The sequence below is a fragment of the Corvus hawaiiensis genome, chromosome 21 (genome assembly GCF_020740725.1).
Source record: "Corvus hawaiiensis isolate bCorHaw1 chromosome 21, bCorHaw1.pri.cur, whole genome shotgun sequence".
NCBI classification, from domain to species: Eukaryota; Metazoa; Chordata; class Aves; order Passeriformes; family Corvidae; genus Corvus; species Corvus hawaiiensis.
The window spans coordinates 9,928,708-9,947,655 of NC_063233.1; the positions used below are offsets into that span (position 1 = coordinate 9,928,708).

General features: G+C 56.0%; 3 protein-coding genes across 4 annotated transcripts; 1 reads left to right on the top strand and 2 right to left on the bottom strand.

Moving 5' to 3' along the window:
* Positions 1-363: 363 nt before the first annotated feature.
* Positions 364-931, bottom strand: CDC26 (cell division cycle 26). Its single transcript, XM_048325629.1, has 2 exons — positions 781-931; positions 364-713 (listed from the first exon to the last, which is right to left on the bottom strand). Exons 1-2 carry the CDS (start codon positions 859-861, stop codon positions 534-536), a joined length of 261 nt encoding a protein of 86 aa, XP_048181586.1. The 5' UTR covers positions 862-931; the 3' UTR covers positions 364-533.
* Positions 932-1,116: 185 nt separating this feature from the next.
* PRPF4 (pre-mRNA processing factor 4) lies at positions 1,117-9,492 on the top strand. The gene is made up of 14 exons (XM_048325799.1): positions 1,117-1,294; positions 1,987-2,164; positions 2,523-2,709; positions 3,306-3,393; positions 4,132-4,211; positions 4,450-4,543; positions 5,392-5,486; positions 5,761-5,819; positions 6,427-6,550; positions 7,711-7,800; positions 8,317-8,439; positions 8,769-8,876; positions 8,957-9,075; positions 9,211-9,492. The coding sequence occupies exons 1-14, from the start codon at positions 1,244-1,246 to the stop codon at positions 9,402-9,404; spliced, it is 1,590 nt and encodes a 529-aa protein (XP_048181756.1). The 5' UTR covers positions 1,117-1,243; the 3' UTR covers positions 9,405-9,492.
* A 1,220-nt stretch (positions 9,493-10,712) lies between these two features.
* On the bottom strand, positions 10,713-18,947 carry WDR31 (WD repeat domain 31). Of its 2 annotated transcripts, none has more exons than XM_048325800.1 (11): positions 18,890-18,947; positions 18,015-18,115; positions 16,643-16,746; positions 16,026-16,155; positions 15,564-15,638; positions 14,506-14,650; positions 14,322-14,422; positions 14,024-14,091; positions 13,527-13,668; positions 12,556-12,718; positions 10,713-11,255 (listed from the first exon to the last, which is right to left on the bottom strand). In XM_048325800.1, exons 3-11 carry the CDS (start codon positions 16,687-16,689, stop codon positions 11,095-11,097), a joined length of 1,032 nt encoding a protein of 343 aa, XP_048181757.1. In that variant the 5' UTR covers positions 16,690-16,746; positions 18,015-18,115; positions 18,890-18,947; the 3' UTR covers positions 10,713-11,094. The 2 variants fall into 2 exon arrangements, with proteins under 2 accessions (XP_048181757.1, XP_048181758.1); XM_048325801.1 differs by having other exon boundaries at positions 16,643-16,791.
* Position 18,948: the final 1 nt, after the last annotated feature.

Here is an 18,948-nt window from a genome sequence, read left to right on the forward strand (position 1 = left end):
CATCCCAGCTGTGACATGGACTGGAAAGCAGCTCTGGGACATGGGTGAATTAATAGATAGGGGATTCTTTCCTGGCTGCCTCAGGAAAGGACAGAGGCACCCAGAACCGTGGCACCTTTATCCCAAAACACTCATCAGGCACTTCCAGGACCTTCTCAGTGGGGTCACCAGTGGGTAGAGCTGGAGGTTCAGGTGGCCCCACTCCACTGTCTGGTTTAAAATCACGATCCCAGAGGATCCTCCTGCAGTGTTTTACCCCCCTGCTCAGAGGAGCAGGAGACGGGTGGTCCAGGTGTTCCCATCCCCACCTGGTCACTGCAGCCATTTATAGCAGCTCGTGGGATTATTATTCTTTTCTTAAAAAAAAAAAAAAAAAAAAAAAGTATTTATTTAAACCAAAACACTCGGCCAAGGGGCGTTCACGGGCATGTTAACCAAGCTTAAAAACCAAAACTGTAACAGCTCAAAGGCGGAGCGGCGAGGCCCGTCCGGCTGAGCGGGGCCGGGGCTGGCGGGGTCCCGGGGCAGCCCCGTCAGAACTCGAAGGTGCCGAAGTGCGCGGTGCGGCCGCCGGCCTTGGGCTGCGGCTTGTACCCGATGCGGTCATTGATGAGCTGCTCGCGGCTCTTGTGCTCCGTGCCCAGCGCTCCGATCGCCGCCGCCTCCTCGCCGCCCGCCGCTGCCTCCGCCTCGTCCCGCTGCTTCCTGCGGCTCTGCGGGCGAACGCGCCGGTCAGGGCCGGGCGCGGGCCGAGCCTCCCGCGCCCGGCCCTGCGCGCACCTCCAGCTCCTTCCGGACGCTCTCGAACTCCTCGATGTCGTCCAGCTTCAGCTCCAGCCGCGTCGGCTTCCGACGGAGCATCGCGACCGGGGACACCGCGACCCGCGCCAGGCCCGAGCGCTCCCGCCCTCAGCGGGCCCCGCCCGCCCCGCCACACCTCCCGGCATGCTCCGCGCGTCCCGCCCCCAGGGGCACTGCATTTCCCGGCGCGCCCCGCGCACACCGCTTCCCTCCCGCCACACCTCCCGGCGTGCCCTGCGCGTTCATCCCTTAAAGGGCGACGCAGTTCCCGGCATGCCCTGCGCAACCCTCCCACAGCCCGTCCGCCACGCCTCCCGGCATGCCCTGCGCGACCCGGAAGCGGCTGTGAGGCGCCGGAGCCCGAGCGCGGCGAGTCTCGTCCCGTTCACGTTCTCCAGTCTTGTTATCGGTTCCTGGTCTTGTTCCCGGTCCCGCTCCCGCCATGGCCACCGCGCGGGCACCGGCTGCGCGAGGCGGGGCCCGGCCCCCCGAGGTGAGTGGTGGGGGCGCCTCCGGGCCCGCAGGAGCGGGAGAGGCCGCGGGGGTCGCGCCTGCTGTTGCTGTGTGGGGTTTGCGATGCACCGGTGACGCCGGAGCCATTTAAAGGAGCCGGAACGCTCACGTGTTTTCCTGCATTTTTGCACAATCCTGATTGATTTCCCGGGAAGGTCGTGTGACGCCCTCCGGGGAGAGGGAGCCGGGCACCGTTCACTTTCCCCGGGCTTCCTGGGAGGCCGCCGGGAGCTGGAGCGTGGCATCGCTCCTGGCTGTGCTGGCGCTCAGCAGGAGGAGGAAAACCTTCATGTTCTAAAGCTGTTTCAAAAAATAAGTCTGTAGATAATAAATAATAGGAACACAGCACAGCCTGATTTAAGCGATTTAATGTGGCATTTTACTTCTGCACTTTGGCCTTCAGGCAAAAACCTCAATGTCCAGTGGCTGCCCCCTCCCTGGAAGTGTCCAAGGCCAGGCTGGACGGGGCTTGGAGCAACCTGGGACAGTGGAAGGTGTCCCTGCCCATGGCAGGGGATGGAATGGGATGGGCTTTAAGGTCCCTTCCAACCCAAACCTATCTGGGATTCTGAGAGGATCTTTGCATGGTGCACAGCTCAGCTCTGTGGCATGCCCAGGCTGTTTGTTGGCTCCTCTGTCCCCAAACACTCCAAACTGTGCCTCTCCCTGCAGCCCCCCAAGCCCAAGCCTGCAGAGGAGAGCGATGGACCCCCAGCCAAGCGGGCGCCCATCTTCTACGGGAGCCTGGAGGAGAAGGAGCGGGAGCGCCTGGCCAAGGGCGAGTCGGGGCTGCTGGGCAAGGAAGGCATGAAGGCTGCCATGGAGGCTGGGAACATCAACATCAGCAGCGGTGAGGCTGTGGAACCACCCTTTGTTATCCCTCCCTGGAGACAGGACACTTCCAAATGTCTCTCATTGTTCACTGGGCATCACCTCAAACCAGACAGGGATGGGCAGCTCCTTGGATCTTCCCACTTGGGAGGGATCCAGGGGCAGAGAGGCTCTGGAACAGCTGCCCAGGGAGGGGGTGGAGTGTCCCTCTCTTGAGACATCCCACACCCACCTGGACACCTTCCTGTGTCACCTGCTCTGGGTGGCCGTGCCGTGGCAGGGGGATGCACTGGGTGGTCCCCAGAGGTCCCTCCCAGCCCCAGCTGTTGTGTGATCCGTGGTGGATGTGCTGTGCTCAGGGCTGTGTCTGTGTCCAGGGGAGGTGTTTGACCTCGAGGACCACATGAGCGAGCGCCAGGCCGAAGTGCTGGCGGAGTTCGAGCGCCGCAAGCGCGCCCGGCAGATCAACGTCTCCACCGACGACTCTGAGGTCAAGGCCTGCCTGAGGGCCCTGGGGGAGCCCATCACGCTCTTTGGAGAGGGGCCTGCGGAGCGCAGGGAGAGGTGCGGTGTCTGCAAACAGGGAATGGCCGCTTAGCAAATCCCTGAGCTTTTCCAGGGAGCTGGGGCGCAGCGAGTGCTGCTGTCAGCAGTGCTGTGCCACAGGGCAGCTGGGAGAGCTGGGGGTGTTCAGTCTGGGGAAGAGAAGGCTCCAGAGAGACCTTAGAGCCCCTGCAGGGCCTAAAGGGGCTCCAGGAGAGCTGGAGAGGGACTGGGGACAAGGCATGGAGGGACAGGACACAGGGAATGGCTTCCCACTGCCAGAGGGCAGGGCTGGATGGGAGATTGGGAAGGAATTGTTCCCTGGGAGGGTGGGCAGGCCCTGGCACAGGGTGCCCAGAGCAGCTGGGGCTGCCCCTGGATCCCTGGCAGTGCCCAAGGCCAGGCTGGACATTGGGGCTTGGAGCAACCTGGGACAGTGGGAGGTGTCCCTGCCCATGGCAGGGGATGGCAACAGGATGGGCTTTAAGGTCCCTCCCAGCCCAGACCAGTCTGTATTTCTGTTCTAAGAACCCCAAGGTAGAGGGGATGTCACACTGGTATTTGTCAGGTGAGCTGAGAATTCACTGGCTAAATCCAGCTTCATGACTTTTTTCCAGGTTAAGGAACATCCTCTCCGTGGTCGGCACAGATGCGTTAAAAAAGACCAGGAAAGATGATGACAGGTCAAAAAAGTCCAAAGAAGAGGTAGGGGTGTCTGCTGCCCTCTCAGTGCTCAGGGAGGGATGGTATATCCAGGGCTGATATATCCAGGACTCCTGGCTTTGGCCAGCCCGTGGATTCTCGTGTCATCCCTTCAGGCTTTTTCTGTGTTGCCCATTTCAGCAAACCTGTGGCAATGTTTGGCCTCAGTGAGGAGCACTGAGTGTGGTTTTTTACTCCCAGACTGAGCTCTGTGCTGCACTCAGTGTGCAAACCAGGAGAGCAGGTGTGTGGGCTCTTATTCATTATAGCAAGTCCCTTACTTTTGTTCATGCTTGGGAAGAAAATATATGTTCCTGCTGCTGCATCTGTTTCTGCCTTTGATTACTCTTTCTGCTGCTGTCTCTCTTCCGAGTCTATTTTTTCCTTATTATTTTTGAATTGTGCTGTAAGAAATAATTTCTGCAGCTCTGGGCTTTCTGTTTACTGGGTGATGTGTAAACAAGGAGGGAGTTACATGTCAGTGAATGCAGATGAGTCAGGGCTCAGCTGGAACACTGAGTGAAGTGGCAGCACGTCAGGATCGGATCTGTAGGGCAGAGAGTTTGGTTTATCTCTCTTAATCCCTTTTCCTGGGGCTTACAGTTGTGCAGAAGGCCCTTAAAAAGAGGCCAGAGCACAGCAGGGTTTGGAGGCAGGTGCTGGGAGGAGGCAGCTGAGGGGAATGAATGCAGGGGCAGCAGCACCAGAGCTTTTCCATCAGTTTTATTCCTTTTTTTACAGTATCAGCAAACCTGGTACCATGAGGGCCCACGCAGTCTGAAAACAGCCAGGCTGTGGCTGGCCAACTACTCACTCCCCAGGTGAGAGAAAACAGCACAGAGGAGGAGGGAGATGCAGCCATGTGTCAAATCCAAGTGCTGATCCCTCTGGGGGTAGCTCAGGAAATCCAAGGAGTGGGGAGGCAAGTCCAGTGAGCCCAGAGCTCTCAGGGGCTGATCCAGCATTAGCCCAGTTTGGGGGAAGAGCAGGGAAAGGCCTGTTGCCAGCAGCAGGAAGGGGGAATGCTGGCAGTTGTCACTCCACCTTTGCTCTCCCCAGGGCAGCGAAGCGGCTGGAGGAGGCCCGGCTGCTCAAGGAGATTCCCGAGGCCACCAGGACATCCCAGAGGCAGGAGCTGCACAAATCCCTGCGGGTAGGTTTGGCAGCTGCTCCACTGCTGTGTTCACAAGGTTTGGCTGATCCTCCAAAGAGCTCAGCAGGAATTCAGCTGCGTGAGGTGCTGTCCAGATGCACATCAGTCTCTGCAATCTTGGGAACCTCTGCTTTTCCTGTTTCCTTGTGTCTCTAAAGCATGCTCTGATTCCTTCAGAGTGACCCAGGGAGATGTATTTCGTTCTTGTGGGTGGCAGGAGGCAGAGGCATCCCTGCCTTGCCTTGGCACTCTCCTATGAAGCTAAAGGAATGCATTCCTGGCTTTGGCACGGGTTTGGCTGGCTGGGAAGCCAGGGAATCCAAGGGAAATACCCAACTCTGGGTGCAGAATGTGTTTGGGATGACTCTGAGATGCCCTTTCCGAGCATGCTAAGCCAGATTCCCAGCTTAACCAAACAGAGAGGCTCAGGCACACCGTGTGCTGCCCCCCTAATCCTGTTTACACCAGAGGCAGCAGCTGCCAGAGGATTTGCTTTTCCCCTCTGCCCTGTCTGTCTGGTTGGATTCTTTGGATGAGTTGTGGAAAGATGCCCAACTCCAGCCAGTTCTGTGTCAGAGCTGCAGCTGCAGAGCTCTGGGGCTGGGGGGCCCCATACCATGGGTGGCCCTGGGGGGCTGAGCTGTCACCCGAGGCTGTGCTGGGCCACCTGGGCCAGGCTGGCCCTGGAGTGGCTCTGAGGCAACTCCTCCCATTGAAAGTGACTTTCCAAAGGCCTCTGCCGCCTCCTGTGCACATTTGCCTCCCTCACCTCAGGCTTTGGCTGGGACTAGCTCTGGGCTGGTTGTACTTTAGTCATTTATTGATGGTTTTCTTTGGTTTTTTTGCAGTCCTTGAATAACTTCTGCAGTCAGATCGGGGACGATCGCCCGCTGTCCTACTGCCACTTCAGCCCCAACTCCAAACTCCTGGCCACAGCCTGCTGGTGAGACAGCCTTGGCAGCACCTGCTTTGGGGGCTGGGAGAGCACACCAGGGAAAGACAGGGATGTTACTGGAGGCTTGGGAATTGTGCTTCTTCCTACCCTGAGCTCTCATCACTTCATTTTAGAGCTGAGCAGAGATTCATTGATCTGAGCTGGTTGCCCCAAATGTGTTGGTGTTTTAGCCAGTGCAGAATCTCAGGGTGGCTTTGCAGCTCTGTTTGATGTGTTCCTTGATGTTCCTTCTCCGCTGACATCCATTCCTTGTCTTCCACAGGAGTGGGCTGTGCAAGCTCTGGTCCGTGCCCGACTGCAATCTGGTTCACACCTTACGAGGTAGCGAGCGGCTCTCACTGAGGCTTTTGGTTCTTTTGTTCCTCTCTGTGCTGAGCTCCCACATCTGAATTACTTTGTGACTCAAAACGTTGTGTTTGGGCAGATTTTTCTCTTGCTGAGAGCATCCCTTGGCTTGAGAGCATGGGAATGTGTCAGATAATGAGGGAGACCTGGCCTTTAGCTCTGACCTCAGCTCCCAGTTTGCTGTTTCTATTTCTGAACGGTTTTGTTTCGTTTCCAAACTTGGTTTAAGTACTTGAGTTACAAACAGCAGCAGTTTTGGGCAGGTCACTTGACAACACTGAGGTTCTTTGAGCAGTGGTCACAACTTGGACTATATACAGATGGGAGGACAAATCTCTTTGATTTATATGTTGAGTTTTGTCTGCACTTTGAGAGTTCCAAACCTTGGTGTTGGATGCTCTGTGTTGGGTGCTCCTGGAAGTGCAGTTTGCCTGTGGGTTACAGGGCAGTGTCACCCAGCACTGAGGGCACAGTGAAGGTGTCCACTCACCTCACTCAGCAGTACCAAGGAAATGCTGCTTTTCTGAGGAACTGCCCAAGATCCCGTGGCAGATTCTGAATTTTGGTTTTCCTTCCCCTTCAGGGCACAGCACCAATGTGGGGGCAGTCGTGTTCCACCCCAAGGCCACGGTGTCCCTGGACAAGAAGGACGTCAGCCTGGCCTCGTGCGCGGCCGACGGCTCCGTCAAACTCTGGAACCTGGAAAGGTCAGAACTGTTCCAGATGTGCACAGCTGCAGCATTGCTGTTCTGGGGTTTATTCCATGTTCCTCCAGACATTTACCATCCTCCTGCCAATATGAACTTTTGCTGTGGTTACCCCAGTGCAATCCCTGGCCTCAGTACGTGCCAGCCTCTTCAGCAGGGAGAGAGATCTCCCTGATTAGGGAGTCGAGGGAGATTGTCTGAAAGGGATTGAGGCAGAATTGCTGCTGGGCACTGCTGAACTGCTGGGGGTGATGGATGGAAGGTTTGGGGACTGTTTCATTCTAACATCTCACTTAGGAGAAAATTGCCCCTCTTGGATATTAAGAAATGAATTTGAGTGGTTGGGAAGCACCAGGATTTGGAGAGGGACTGACCAAATACACAACCAGGCAGAGAAACTTCTGCCTGTGCTGCAGACAAGCAGCTGTCACTGCACAGAGTAGCTGTGGCAGATGGGCAGCACCTCTCTCAGGCCTGGGAAGAGGAGACTGGTTCAGGTACTGAGCCCCAGCATCACCTGATTGAGAAGTGGAGCCTGCAGTGCTCCTGGGCAGGGCAGGCAGCTCCCAGAGCCCCAGCTGTTTATCCCTGGCTGAAAATCAGAGTTTCTAACAGCAAGAGGGCCCCTGTGCAAAGCGACAGGGGGGTTGTTAGGCTCATGTGACCACATCTCTTAATTAACCTGTTGGAAAGAAACTTCACTGCTGTTCAGGTCGTGTATGAAGGCTCCTGACCTGCTGCCTGTCATGCTGGGAGAATAAGTATTCCCTCCATCCTGCGTCCTTCAGAACAGCAGGATTTGCTGCAGTTCAGGATGTTCTCTGTTCTCAGAAGAACTCCCTGCAGTACAGGTGGTCTCCGGTTTGTTTCTGTACTTCCAAAAGTGCTCATAACAAGGGCCTTGTTATTTTTCATTATTATTCATCATCATCATCCCAGAAGAGCTTTACAACCAACAGGAGTGTGGAGAAAGGGTTTCACTCCGAGCTTTAGGAGTGTGACCCAAAGGCAGAATTCAGAGCCAGTAGCTACAGCTCTGATGTTCCTGTCTGGTTTGATTTCATCAGCAGAGCTTTTGCTGCCATCACAATGTGTGGGCAAAGGCCTGGCTTGAGGCAGCCCCCTGTGGCCAGTGCCCAATGGTTTGTTGTGTGTTTCAGTGACGAGCCTGTGGCAGACATCGAGGGACACAGCATGAGAGTGGCCCGTGTGATGTGGCACCCGTCCGGGAGGTTCCTGGGCACCACCTGGTATGGACACCTCGGGAGTGGCTTTCAGAAGTGACCATGGGCTGCCCAGCTGGTGGCCCTGTGGTGCCAGGGCTTGTCCACATCAGGGCAGGGCTTGGCCATTCGTGACCACAGCTGAGCTGTTGCAGTGTCAGTGACAGCAGGTCACTGGGATTCCTTTCCCTGTTCCTGTGTGAGACACTGTTGGGCTCCAGCTGGCAGTAAAATACCCCCAGAGTTGGTGAAATACCCTGTTACTCTCCCTGGAGTTACATGGAGACCAGGGGAAACGGCCTCAAGTTACACCAGGGAGGGTTTAGGTTGGATATTGGGAAAAAATGTCTTCACAGAAAGGGTGGTCAGGCACTGGAACAGGCTGCCCAGGGGTGGAGTCACCATCCTGGAAGTGTTCAAAAAACATCCAGATTGCACTGAGGACATGGTTAGTGGTGCTGGGTTAACACTTGGATTCAGTGTCTCGGAGGGCTTTTCCAACCTGAATGACTCCGTGGTTCAACACGTGCTTTGTTCTTGCAGCTACGATCACTCGTGGCGCCTGTGGGACCTGGAGGCCCAGGAGGAGATCCTGCACCAGGAGGGGCACAGCAAGGGGGTCTACGACATCGCCTTCCACACCGACGGCTCCCTCGCCGGCACGGGGTGAGCTGCCCTCGGCTCAGGGTGGGGGGAAACGTTACCAAGGACTTGCTGTGACCAGAGATTTCTGCTGGGGGAATGGCCTCCCAGTGCCAGAGGGCAGGGATGGATGGGATATTGGGAAGGAATTGTTCCCTGGGAGGGTGGGCAGGCCCTGGCACAGGGTGCCCAGAGCAGCTGGGGCTGCCCCTGGATCCCTGGCAGTGCCCAAGGCCAGGCTGGACATTGGGGCTTGGAGCCACCTGGGATAGTGGGAGGTGTCCCTGCCTATGGACTGAATGATTTGTAAGGTCCCTCCCAGCCCAACCCAGTGTGTGATCCTGTGATTCCAGAGGCCTGGATGCCTTTGGCCGGGTGTGGGATCTGCGCACGGGACGCTGTATCATGTTCCTGGAAGGGCATCTGAAGGAGATCTATGGGATCAACTTCTCCCCAAATGGGTAAGGAGGGAGCTGGCGTTGATGTGGGAGCTCTGGGTGCAAACCCCAGTCCCTAAACACTGCTCTCCCCTCCCTGGCAGGTACCACGTGGCCACGGGCAGTGGGGACAACACCTGCAAGGTGTGGGACCTGCGGCAGAGGAAGTGCATCTACACCATCCCTGCCCACCAGAACCTGGTCACCGGCGTCAGGTTCGAACGTGAGTCCCTGCTGCTCCCTGCCCCTCCAGCAGCTCAAACCCACACCTGCAGCTCGGGAAGGCCTGTGCTGGTGAGCAGAGATGTCCTGTTTTTATTTGCAAGTCTCACTTCTCCCCTTTTCTCCTCCTGTGCAGCCAACCACGGGAATTTCCTGCTCACAGGCGCCTACGACAACACGGCCAAGATCTGGACCCACCCTGGCTGGTCCCCGCTGAAGACGCTGGCGGGGCACGAGGGGAAGGTGATGGGCCTGGACATCTCCCTGGATGGGCAGCTCATTGCCACCTGCTCCTACGACAGAACCTTCAAGCTCTGGACAGCCGAGTAGCTCAGAGGGGCTGGTTTTGGACTGGGATGGGGACGTTAATGACTTCCGGTTGCTTTTTTATATTAAAGAAAAAAATAGGAATCAACAATTCCAACGTGTTACAGCAGCTGCAGTCATGGCTGCTCTGGAGTTTGGGTGTGTTTGAAGCACCCGTGTTGGCCAGGGCTTGGTTGGAGTCAAGTCTTGGGGGTTTTCCCAGTTTTTGGACTGTTTTTGTACTGCAGGTACCACTTTCTGCTGTGATTTTGATCCATGTACTTCCATCCTCCCTTGCAAGTTTGGCTCCCAGGTGTCCTTCAGACATTTGCAGTAACCAGAGAGCACCTCAGGTTTGGTGTGTGGGTCAGCCTCTGTCACTGTCACTCTGTCACTCTGTCACCTTCCTTTTTGGTAGGAGTGTGACTTCAAACTTGATTTGCATTTAGAGAACGAGCTCAGAGGGAGAGGCAGTGGTGCCCTCCTGCCCCTGCCTGCGCATGGGTGTCTCTGGATGGAGATCTGCATCCCCCTGGATTCATTTACAGTAGATGTCCAAGGCCAGGGAATCTTCCAGGTACCACCTTGTGTCCTACTCCTTGAGCTGTCCCCTGGACGGGTGTTGCAAATCCATGTCAGCATCTCCTGTTCAGGGTTTGTTGTGTGAGGTCATTCAGTGTAGGATTGTCTTGTCTCCTGGGGAGAGCTTTTGTACTTGTTTGTTCTTTAAATTGAGGTTGTGCCCTGGAAAATCTAAACATGTTTTGAATGTGTATCCTGAGTTCTGGGTCTGACAAGGAATGGAGAAATTACAGGAATTCCACAATGCTCAGTTTGATTTCTGCTGGTGTAAGGAACAGCTGAGGGGGTGAGGTCACTGGGAAGGGGAGGCTGAGGGGAGGGAGACTTATCAGGGGCTACAACCCCTCCTGAGGGACAGCTCAGATCTCTGCTCCCTGGGACAGGGACAGCACCCAGGGAGCGGCTGGAGCTGGGCCAGGGCAGGCCCAGGCTGAGAGCAGGGAAAGGTTCTTCCCCCAGAGGGTGCTGGGCACTGCCCAGGCTCCCCAAGGAATGGGCACGGCCCCGAGGCTGCCAGAGCTCCAGGAGCGTTTGGACAGCGCTGCCAGGGATGCCCAGGGTGGGGCTGTTGGGGGGTCTGTGCAGGGCCAGGGGTTGGACTGGACGGTCCTGGACTTCTTGTGATTGGATGAAAACCTTCAGGAATAAAGAGAAGGTGGATTCACCTCCCTGTTGTCAGCTGGAGAGCAGCTGTCTCTTCCTTGGGAATGTGAGCACAGTTCCTTCCAGGGAAAATACTGAGAGGCCAGCAACTAACAGAATTATTTAATGCAGTCTCTGGTCCAAGCCCAGGTCTGGCTGTGTGTGCTCAGCCTGATGCTCAGGTTCCTTGGTCCTGGCATCTCATCTCCTCCCTCTGGCCATCCCCTGCCTCTGGCTCTGCAAGGAGGCTTTGTAAGGAAAATGCAGGAGGCTCAGTCAGGAGCAAGAGCTTGGCCTGAAGGCTCCCAGGGTTTGGCTCTTCTGGACAGCCCTGGTGCCTCCCTGCCACCCCCAAACCAACCAGCAACTCCCCCAGCTCCTGCTCACACATCCCCACTCCACAGGCACGGAGTCCCTGCTGCCCATGGTCGGGGAGCTCTTGGGGGTCACGTCCCCTCCTGGGACAGTCTCGGACAGGAGGTTCCAGTGCTCAGAACGCTGCCACCTCCTCCAGGGCCGGCTCTGCGCCGCCGCTGACGCGGAGCACGTGGATGCCGGAGTTGGAGCTGGCACAGAGCAGGGTGGAGCTGTCGCAGGCGGCCAGCGAGGCCAGTGGGCCCGAGCCCTCGAGGCGCAGCGTGGCCAGGCAGGCTGCAAGGGAAGGGACAAGGGAGAGACGCTGGGTTTGCTGAGATAAGGCAGGGCCACACCAATCTCCCACCTCCAGGCTCTCTTCACCTGAGGTGAGCTGCTGCCCTCACTGTCCTGGATCCACACATCCAATTGGGATGTGCCCCCTGGAGAAGAGGCCCTCAACCCTGTGCATTGCCCAGGCAGGCAGTGGCTGACAGGGATCCAGACTGGGGTCAGGCTCTGCCCCTTCCTGGGAGAGGAAGCAGGGCTGGCTGGACTTACAGCCCCCACTGCAGAGCTGCAGGGTGTGCCTGGAGCCATTCCCAACACACCTTTCTCTCCCAAAATTAAGTTTTCCTAAGGGCTGTGCTATGCTCACCATGCAGTTTTGATGAATCTCCAAAAGAGAAATAAGATTTACAATATCCAGTGTCACATGAGCCTTTCTGTTTGTGTTTGTTATTAAACCCCCTGAGCCAGTTTGTGAGACATCAGCCTGAGCTGCAAACAGAGCTGCACTTGGTGTGGCCCCACAGGCAGCTGCCCCTCCTGGTGCCCTGCACCCTTCCCAGAGCAGCTGGATTATGGCTCACCCAGCTGGGAAGGCAAGAGGATCAAAGCTGCTGCCAGCCCCACAGGCACCAGGCAAAGGAACAGGTAAGAGAACAGAAGGTCCTTCTCTGCAGGAGAGCCTCAGGTTTCTATTTTCATCCCATCTTAAATAAGTTCCCTTGGAGAGGGGCTTAGCTCCAGGGAGTGTCTAATGCTGTGAACCTGAACAGCTTCCCAGGAGGTCTCTGCCTGCAGCACAAGGGTTCCTAAGAACCTGCTGCCATGGCAGGGCTTGGCAGGTAAACAAACACCTTGGTGTCCAGCTCAGAAAAGGACTCACCCTCACCACCAGGTTTAATCCCAAAATGCCCACGATTCCCCTTCAAGAGGACAATGAAAATGAGGGTGTTGGCTGACCAGCCCTCTGTCCTCCAACACAAATTCTGTTCCTTACAACTTCCACCTGCAGAAATCTCTGGAGTTCCCCTGATCTTTTTTCTTTTTGTCATTTGTCCTTTCATGGCTTAACTTGGATGTATCTTTAAAAGCTGCTCTTCCTTTTAGCTGAGGGAGGTCCCCTGTCGCCTCTGACATGCAACTCCTTCATGCTCTGGGGCATTTCTCCACCCCACCCTGCAGCTGGGTTGGAGTAAACTCCAGAGATTGCAGCAGTCACCCTGCCCATCACCACCAGGAGACAGAACTGTGGGAAGTGGATTTGTTATCCAAGAGAAAGGAACACGGAGTGGGCAGGAGCCTCCCCTACCTGCAGTGTCTTGGTCCCAGACCTTCACTGTGCTGTCGCTGGAGGATGTGGCAATGCTGGGGGCGAGCGCTGGGCCCCGGGGCAGGAAAACACACGAGGTGGTGGTCTGAAAATGCCCTTTGTACTCACACACTCGGCCCCTGGTCTGCCTCAGGTCCCAGAGCTGCAGGAAACAGGCACTGTTAGAGCCCAGCTCTGCCAGCATGGGACTGTTTTACCAGGACAGGAAGGTGGGTTGGGATAAAGAGCTCCTTGCTGATCCTCAGAGTACCCTGGCTACTGCCCTTGCTCCTGCTCGTGCTCACAGGCCTGGAGAACATCAAAATCTGAAGGATTTTCACCAGTGGTGACTGAGCACATGCCCACACCCATTAGAGCCAACAAGCTAAGACTATGCAGGCAGATAAGAAGTGTCCAGCCTGCTCCCATCCTCAGCCCTGCCCTCCCTGGGATGGATAGTTTCATCCTCTTGAGCCCCACACAAAGGGCTGAGAACCTGCAGGACTGAATCCCTGGTTTGGAAACACCTGGAGCAAGGGGTCCCTCACAGGCTTTCTGCAAGAACCTTGTGCTCCTCAAAGTCCTCCATTGTTTTTTCCCTGTGTGTTTTGCTGAAATGAAATTCCAGACTGGTTTGGGGTGGAAGGGACCTTAAAGACCATCTCGTTTCAACTCCCTACCATGGGCATGGATGCCACTCACTAGATCAGGTTGCTCCAAGCCCCCATCCAACCTGGCCTTGGACACTTCCAGGGATGGGGCAGATCCCAGTGCTTTAATCAGGCACAATAACTGCTGATAATCTCTGAGCAGAACTTCCCAAAGGGACAGGCAGGAAGGCACCAAGCATAAGGCCAAGGCCGTGGGAGCACTCAGACCCTTGGAGCACCGATGTGCTGCTCTCCCCTGTCTGCCATGGACACGGGAGGGAAAGGGAGCAGGAGCCCAGCCCTCGCTGCCCTGGCACTCACGGTGGCCTCGGCGCCGTGGCCGGCGCAGCCGCTGCTGCTGCTGAGGCAGTACCGCCCGTCCTGGCTCACGTCACAGCACGTCTGGATGTGCTGCTTGGCTGGGAACGTGTGTGCCACCTGCAGCTCCCGGCTGTCCCACACCCTGCAGGGAACAGCAGAGGCCAAGGACGCCCTGAGACCTCATCACCACGATGGTTTCCCTCTGTGCCTGCCACACACCCCAGCTGTGCCCATGCGCTCTGGCTGCTCCCAAACGCTGCCTGCATCCCTGCATTTATCCATGCTGGATCACTCTCCAGCTTTCTTTTTCACAAATTCTCCTTTTCACCCAGGGCTGCTCCCAGCCCGTCCCTGGCTGGAGACTGCACTCCAAGGCCCAGGTGAGCTGGCAGGTGGCTTGTAGCTACACCAGCAGGGGTCATGACAACCAACCAAACAACAGCCTCACGTGCCTCAGGCTGCAACCTCCCTTCTCTCTGGCCACAGGGAGAATTTACCTGGTGGTTTTATCCTCTGAGGTCTGGATGACATAAGGCTCCCCAGGAACCCAGCACAGGTGTGTGACCTGTGGAGAGGGAAGGATGAGCAGGAGCCACCTCTGTGCACAGCCCAGGCTGTGTCTGCCTGAGGATGGAACCACTGAGCTCCCATCCTCTCCCTCCCTGTGTTGGGAGCTGGAAATGTTGGATCAAGACATTTTCTGCTGCCCTGCCAGGTGCAGACCCAGTGGGGTTACTGGGGGTGATTCAGGTGGGGAGGTATTGGGATGGGATTTGAGGAACCAGCAGATCCTACCAGATTCCTGGAGATTGCAGCTCTGCCCAGACACTCCCCGGTCTCGGTGTCCCACTTGCACACGGTGTTGTCCCGAGAGCCTGTGCACAGCTGGGAGGCGTCTGCAACCACAAATCAACATCAGAAACAAAGCAGGAAACGTTGTCACTCAGTCCCTGGGGACTGGGAGTGTGTTGTCTCTCACCTGGGCTCACAGCCAGTCCAGTAACAACCAGGTCATGTCCTGGGAAGTGCTGGCTTGGCTCCGAAGCCCCGTGAAGCTCCCACATCATCACTGTCTTGTCCCGGGATGCGCTGAAGACTCTGTTGGAGTCAAGGGCTGAGGTGACCTGCCAAGGACCAGAAGGAGAAGGTGCTCATCCTCCACCCAGCTCACAGGGAGAGCACAACTCTGCTGCTGTCCTGCCACAGCCCAAGACATGCAAGAATGTGTCTGGGGAAAGCCTGGCCTTCCACCTCTGTTCCTTGTTCCCTCAGAGCCAGGGGGCTCGATGGTGGATGGGTGCTCTGAGGTCTCGTTCTTAGAAACCATTCATTTTACAGGAAAAGCTTCCCTACAAGCCCAAATGAACCCAGTGCAGAGTTGCTTTGAGCACTGGGGTGAACAAAGCTCCCTTTGTCCCTGCAGTACCCAGAGCCCAGGGGACCCACTGGGGCTGTCCCCAGTGGAGGTGCACTGGCCACACCACGCACAGCTACAGCCCCCCTGCACGTCCGCTCTCCCAGGAGCCTGCCTGGCTTTGTCATTCCAGTCCCAGAAAGGAAATTAAAGTCCTGCTATTCCCAGAATAGTCCAGCTATGGCACATGGTATGGGTATTCCCAGAATGTATCAGCCAGGTATGGCTGATTTGTGGAATAATGTCAAGTCTAGCAGAATGAGACCTGAAGAAAAGTAAATGGCATCTCTGCGTCAAAAACTTGGCCTCATAATTCGTCCTGAGCTTTTGCTACACAGTGTCTTGGAGGGGAAGACAAGCTCACATCCAGACCTCCTGCAGCCCTGTTTAGTCTGGATGCACCACTCCATGCTGCTTCCCAAAGGATCTGTTGGGACCTTGGGAAAAAACCTGATGTGTTCTGATCACAGAATCATGAATCGTGAAGGTTGGAAAAGATCTTTAAGGTCATCAAGTCCAACTGCCCCCAGCTGGATACCAGGAATAGCCTGATCCCACCTTCTGCGTGGATGACAAACCAGTCCTGGCTCCCCAGCTCCTGAGGGAGACCCCGGCGCTCTCACCTTGGTGACCTCGCGCTCGTGGCCGATGAAGCGGCGCAGGGCAGCCCCAGACCTCCAGCTGGACACGGCCACGCTCTGCAGGGACAGGGACAGGGGTCAGCACGAGAGCAGGGTAGGGAGGATTTTTCACATCCTTGGTTACATCATACCAAGGTTCAGTCCACAGGACAGGGAACCGGTTCCTCTGGTTTTCAGTGCCTAGAGCTGTCCTTAAAGCCAAGTGATGTAAGAGTCAGTCCAGCGACCCCAAGCCTGGGTGGGAGCATTTGATGTGATATGAGCTCTGGAGAGGTTATAAAATTTGATTCCATGTGCTTCAGTGCGTGCCCTCTCTCTAAGCTCATTTTTCCAGTCTAAATTCAGGGACCGACACAGTCACCATCCACGGAAATGTTCAAAGCTCACATTTCACCCTTATTTTTGACCCATTGATACATTTTCCTGCCCCAGGGGATACCTCACCTTATCCCTTCCTCCTGACACACACAGGTCTGGTCTGAGAGCAGCCACAGAGGTGACAGCGTCCGTGTGAGCAGGGCTGTGCTGCTGGGGGGCACCAGCGGGTCCCGTCTGTCCCACGGAGCCATCGGCCCTGCAGAGAACAGGGACAGCACCGGGGGCTGCAGGGGGCTGGGAGGCGAGGTCAGGGTGCCGTTCCCTGGCACCAGGGGCTGGGAGATGGCACCTCTGGCATCTTCTGACTTGACAACATCTGTCTTAGAAAGCCAGAGAGAGGCTGTGAGTGAGATGGAGCAGACACAACAAAGCAGTTTGGATATTTGGGCCAAAGAGCCACTCCCGGAGCTGTTCCCCTTCAGGTCTCTGCCTCAGCCATCACAGAGCACAACCACTGGCCATGGTTATGTGCTTGGCCACTCCTGTGAGTGACATTTGGGATTTCAATCCCCCAGAGAAGCTGAGCAGACTTTAGAAGTGAGGGTTAGGAATAAAAACCTGATTCAAACATGCAATAATGAAACTAAACTCTTGTGCTTGCTATATTCTCTGCTCATATACGTTCTCTCTTCTCTCTCACACCTGGTTTATTAACAAGAACTGATCTCCCAGCGTTGCTTTACCTGTATTTGGTGGTGTGGAAGCTGATTTTACTCTGCAGTTTCCCCATAGCCCTGGCAACGAGCAGGCAGTGGTGGGTGTCACATCAGCACTGTGGGGACACGACCTGTGGGTGAGGGGACACGGCATCACCAGGGATCCAGAGGAGTTTCTGTTTGTTACACAAACAGGATAAGGTGCTGGTGACATGTAATCCACATCCTAACTCCATTCAGAGTAAGAAGAAAACCTCGGGGAGGGGACATCCAGAGGTCCTGAGTGGAGCCTTTAGCTTAGAGCAGAGCCAGCAGCAGGGTGAGGTCACTGGGACCTCACACTGAGCTTAAAAATACCCAAGGTTGGTGAGGCCACAACAGAGATGGAGCTGATGCCTGTCATTCTTTACACCTCCTCTTACTCCTGGATCTGGTCTGGACTTCCATATATCCTGGAGATCCCAGTTTTTGGATTGGTGAAGGCAAACACCTTCAGACTGGAGCTCGTACAGCAACTGTTGGGACCAAGTGCAGGCACAGGCAGCCCCCGCTCAGCTGAGACAGCCTGGCAATCCTTGAAGTGACCTTTCCACGAGCTGAGGAACACTTTGGGAAGAGTTTCCATGTCCAAACGCCAATTCCAACAAGGCAGGGCCGTGTGGATAACCCAGATGCATTCAGCAAACACTTGCTGGCCAGTCTGGGGCCAGGCTGCCCCGTCCCTTTCAAGAGGGGTCAGCACAGCCAGACCCTGTACCAGCATCCATCCAGGTGAGGAGCAGCATCTCTCCTTCCTGTCCTCACAGGTCACAGACAGAGCAGAAACCAGACTCAGTGACAGTGAATTGTCACAGGCAATAACTGGCTGCTGCTTAGCTCGAGGCACGCTAATTGGATTTAGTCTGCTGGCATCCCCATCTTCCGTGGCTGCAGCATTTTGCTAATCAAAATCAGGATAAAACCTCCACACCTTCTTTTTCCAGCAAAAAAATGCTTGAAGGCTCTGGCAGTGAAAAACAAATCCTGGAAGCACTGAGCAAAAGGGGTTGGGTTTCTACAAAATTCCCTTTCTAATTTTACCCTGACAGCCTTTGTGATTAGCAATTAGTAATAGCCAGTTAATCTCCTGCTGTTCTATCCATGAGTTTGCATGTTCCAAAGATGTGAGGAATGACCAATCTCACAGCTGAGGGGCTGTGATAATTTGGCAATTTACTCTTTCAATCAGACCAAGTGCCCCAATCGTTTCAGTCCATCAGGAATGTGATTTTTCTCTGACAGTGGGAGAACTCTGGAAGCTGCAAAGCAAGATACTAGGAAAAGCTAAGGTGTGAATTCTGAGTTTTTAATTCTGATGGTTACTGTTTCCAGCCAGCAGTTAGTTAATGTTCATCCCTACCTGCACATTAGCTCACAGGCAGCTGCCAGAGGCCAAGGGAGGCTGCAGGGAAGGTGGAAGCTCTGTCCTGGGTCTCACTGGGTTCTCCTGCCTCTTCCCCACTGCAAGAAAGAGCAGATTTTTCTGTATCCTGGATGAGAACAGCACTCAGACAGGATGTTCATCCAAGGTTTTGCTGTCTGTATCCCAACACACGTTTATCCAGCACCTGCTCCACCACAAAGCCCCAAAAACTCAGGGATCCTACAACAACTGATCCACACCAAGTTTCACCTCCAGCAGCCCGAGTTTCATGCCGGAGGATCCCCTTATCCTCCCGTCCCCGCAAATGCATTGCTTGACAGAAATCAAACACATTTTTTACTGAATTGGTTTTAAAAAATGAGCCACGCTGCTGCCTCCACCTGTACCGTGGGATAGGGAATATCAGCAACCACAGCAGCAGCATGGGGACCCCAGCAGAGCCACCCCATCCTCACAGGGGAACGAGCCTCCCTTCGAGGAGGGTGTTTGGCCAGCTTTGGAGAAAACTGGGGACATCCTGGATTCCTAGAGCTGGGGGTGAGCCTGTGGGGGTCAAATGGGAGCATCCCGAATCCCTATGGATGGGGGTGGCCTGTGGGGGTCAGTGGGAGCATCCCGGGTCCCTGTGGATGGGGGTGACCCTATGGGGGTCAATGGGAGCACCCCGGGTCCCTGTGGATGGGGGTGACCCTGTGGGGGGCAATGGGAGCATCCTGAGGGAGCCCCTCAATTGCCGTGTGGGGCAGCCTGGCAGGGGCGAGGCGGGGCAGCCCTCGGGAAAGGTTTGTGAAGAACCGCGTCCCTGTGCGGGGACAGCCCCGCGGCCCGGCCCGGCCCCGCCGCGCACTCACCGGCCCCGGAGCGTCCCGCCCGTGCCGCCGCCCGCTCCAGGCTCCCGCCGGGGCCGGGG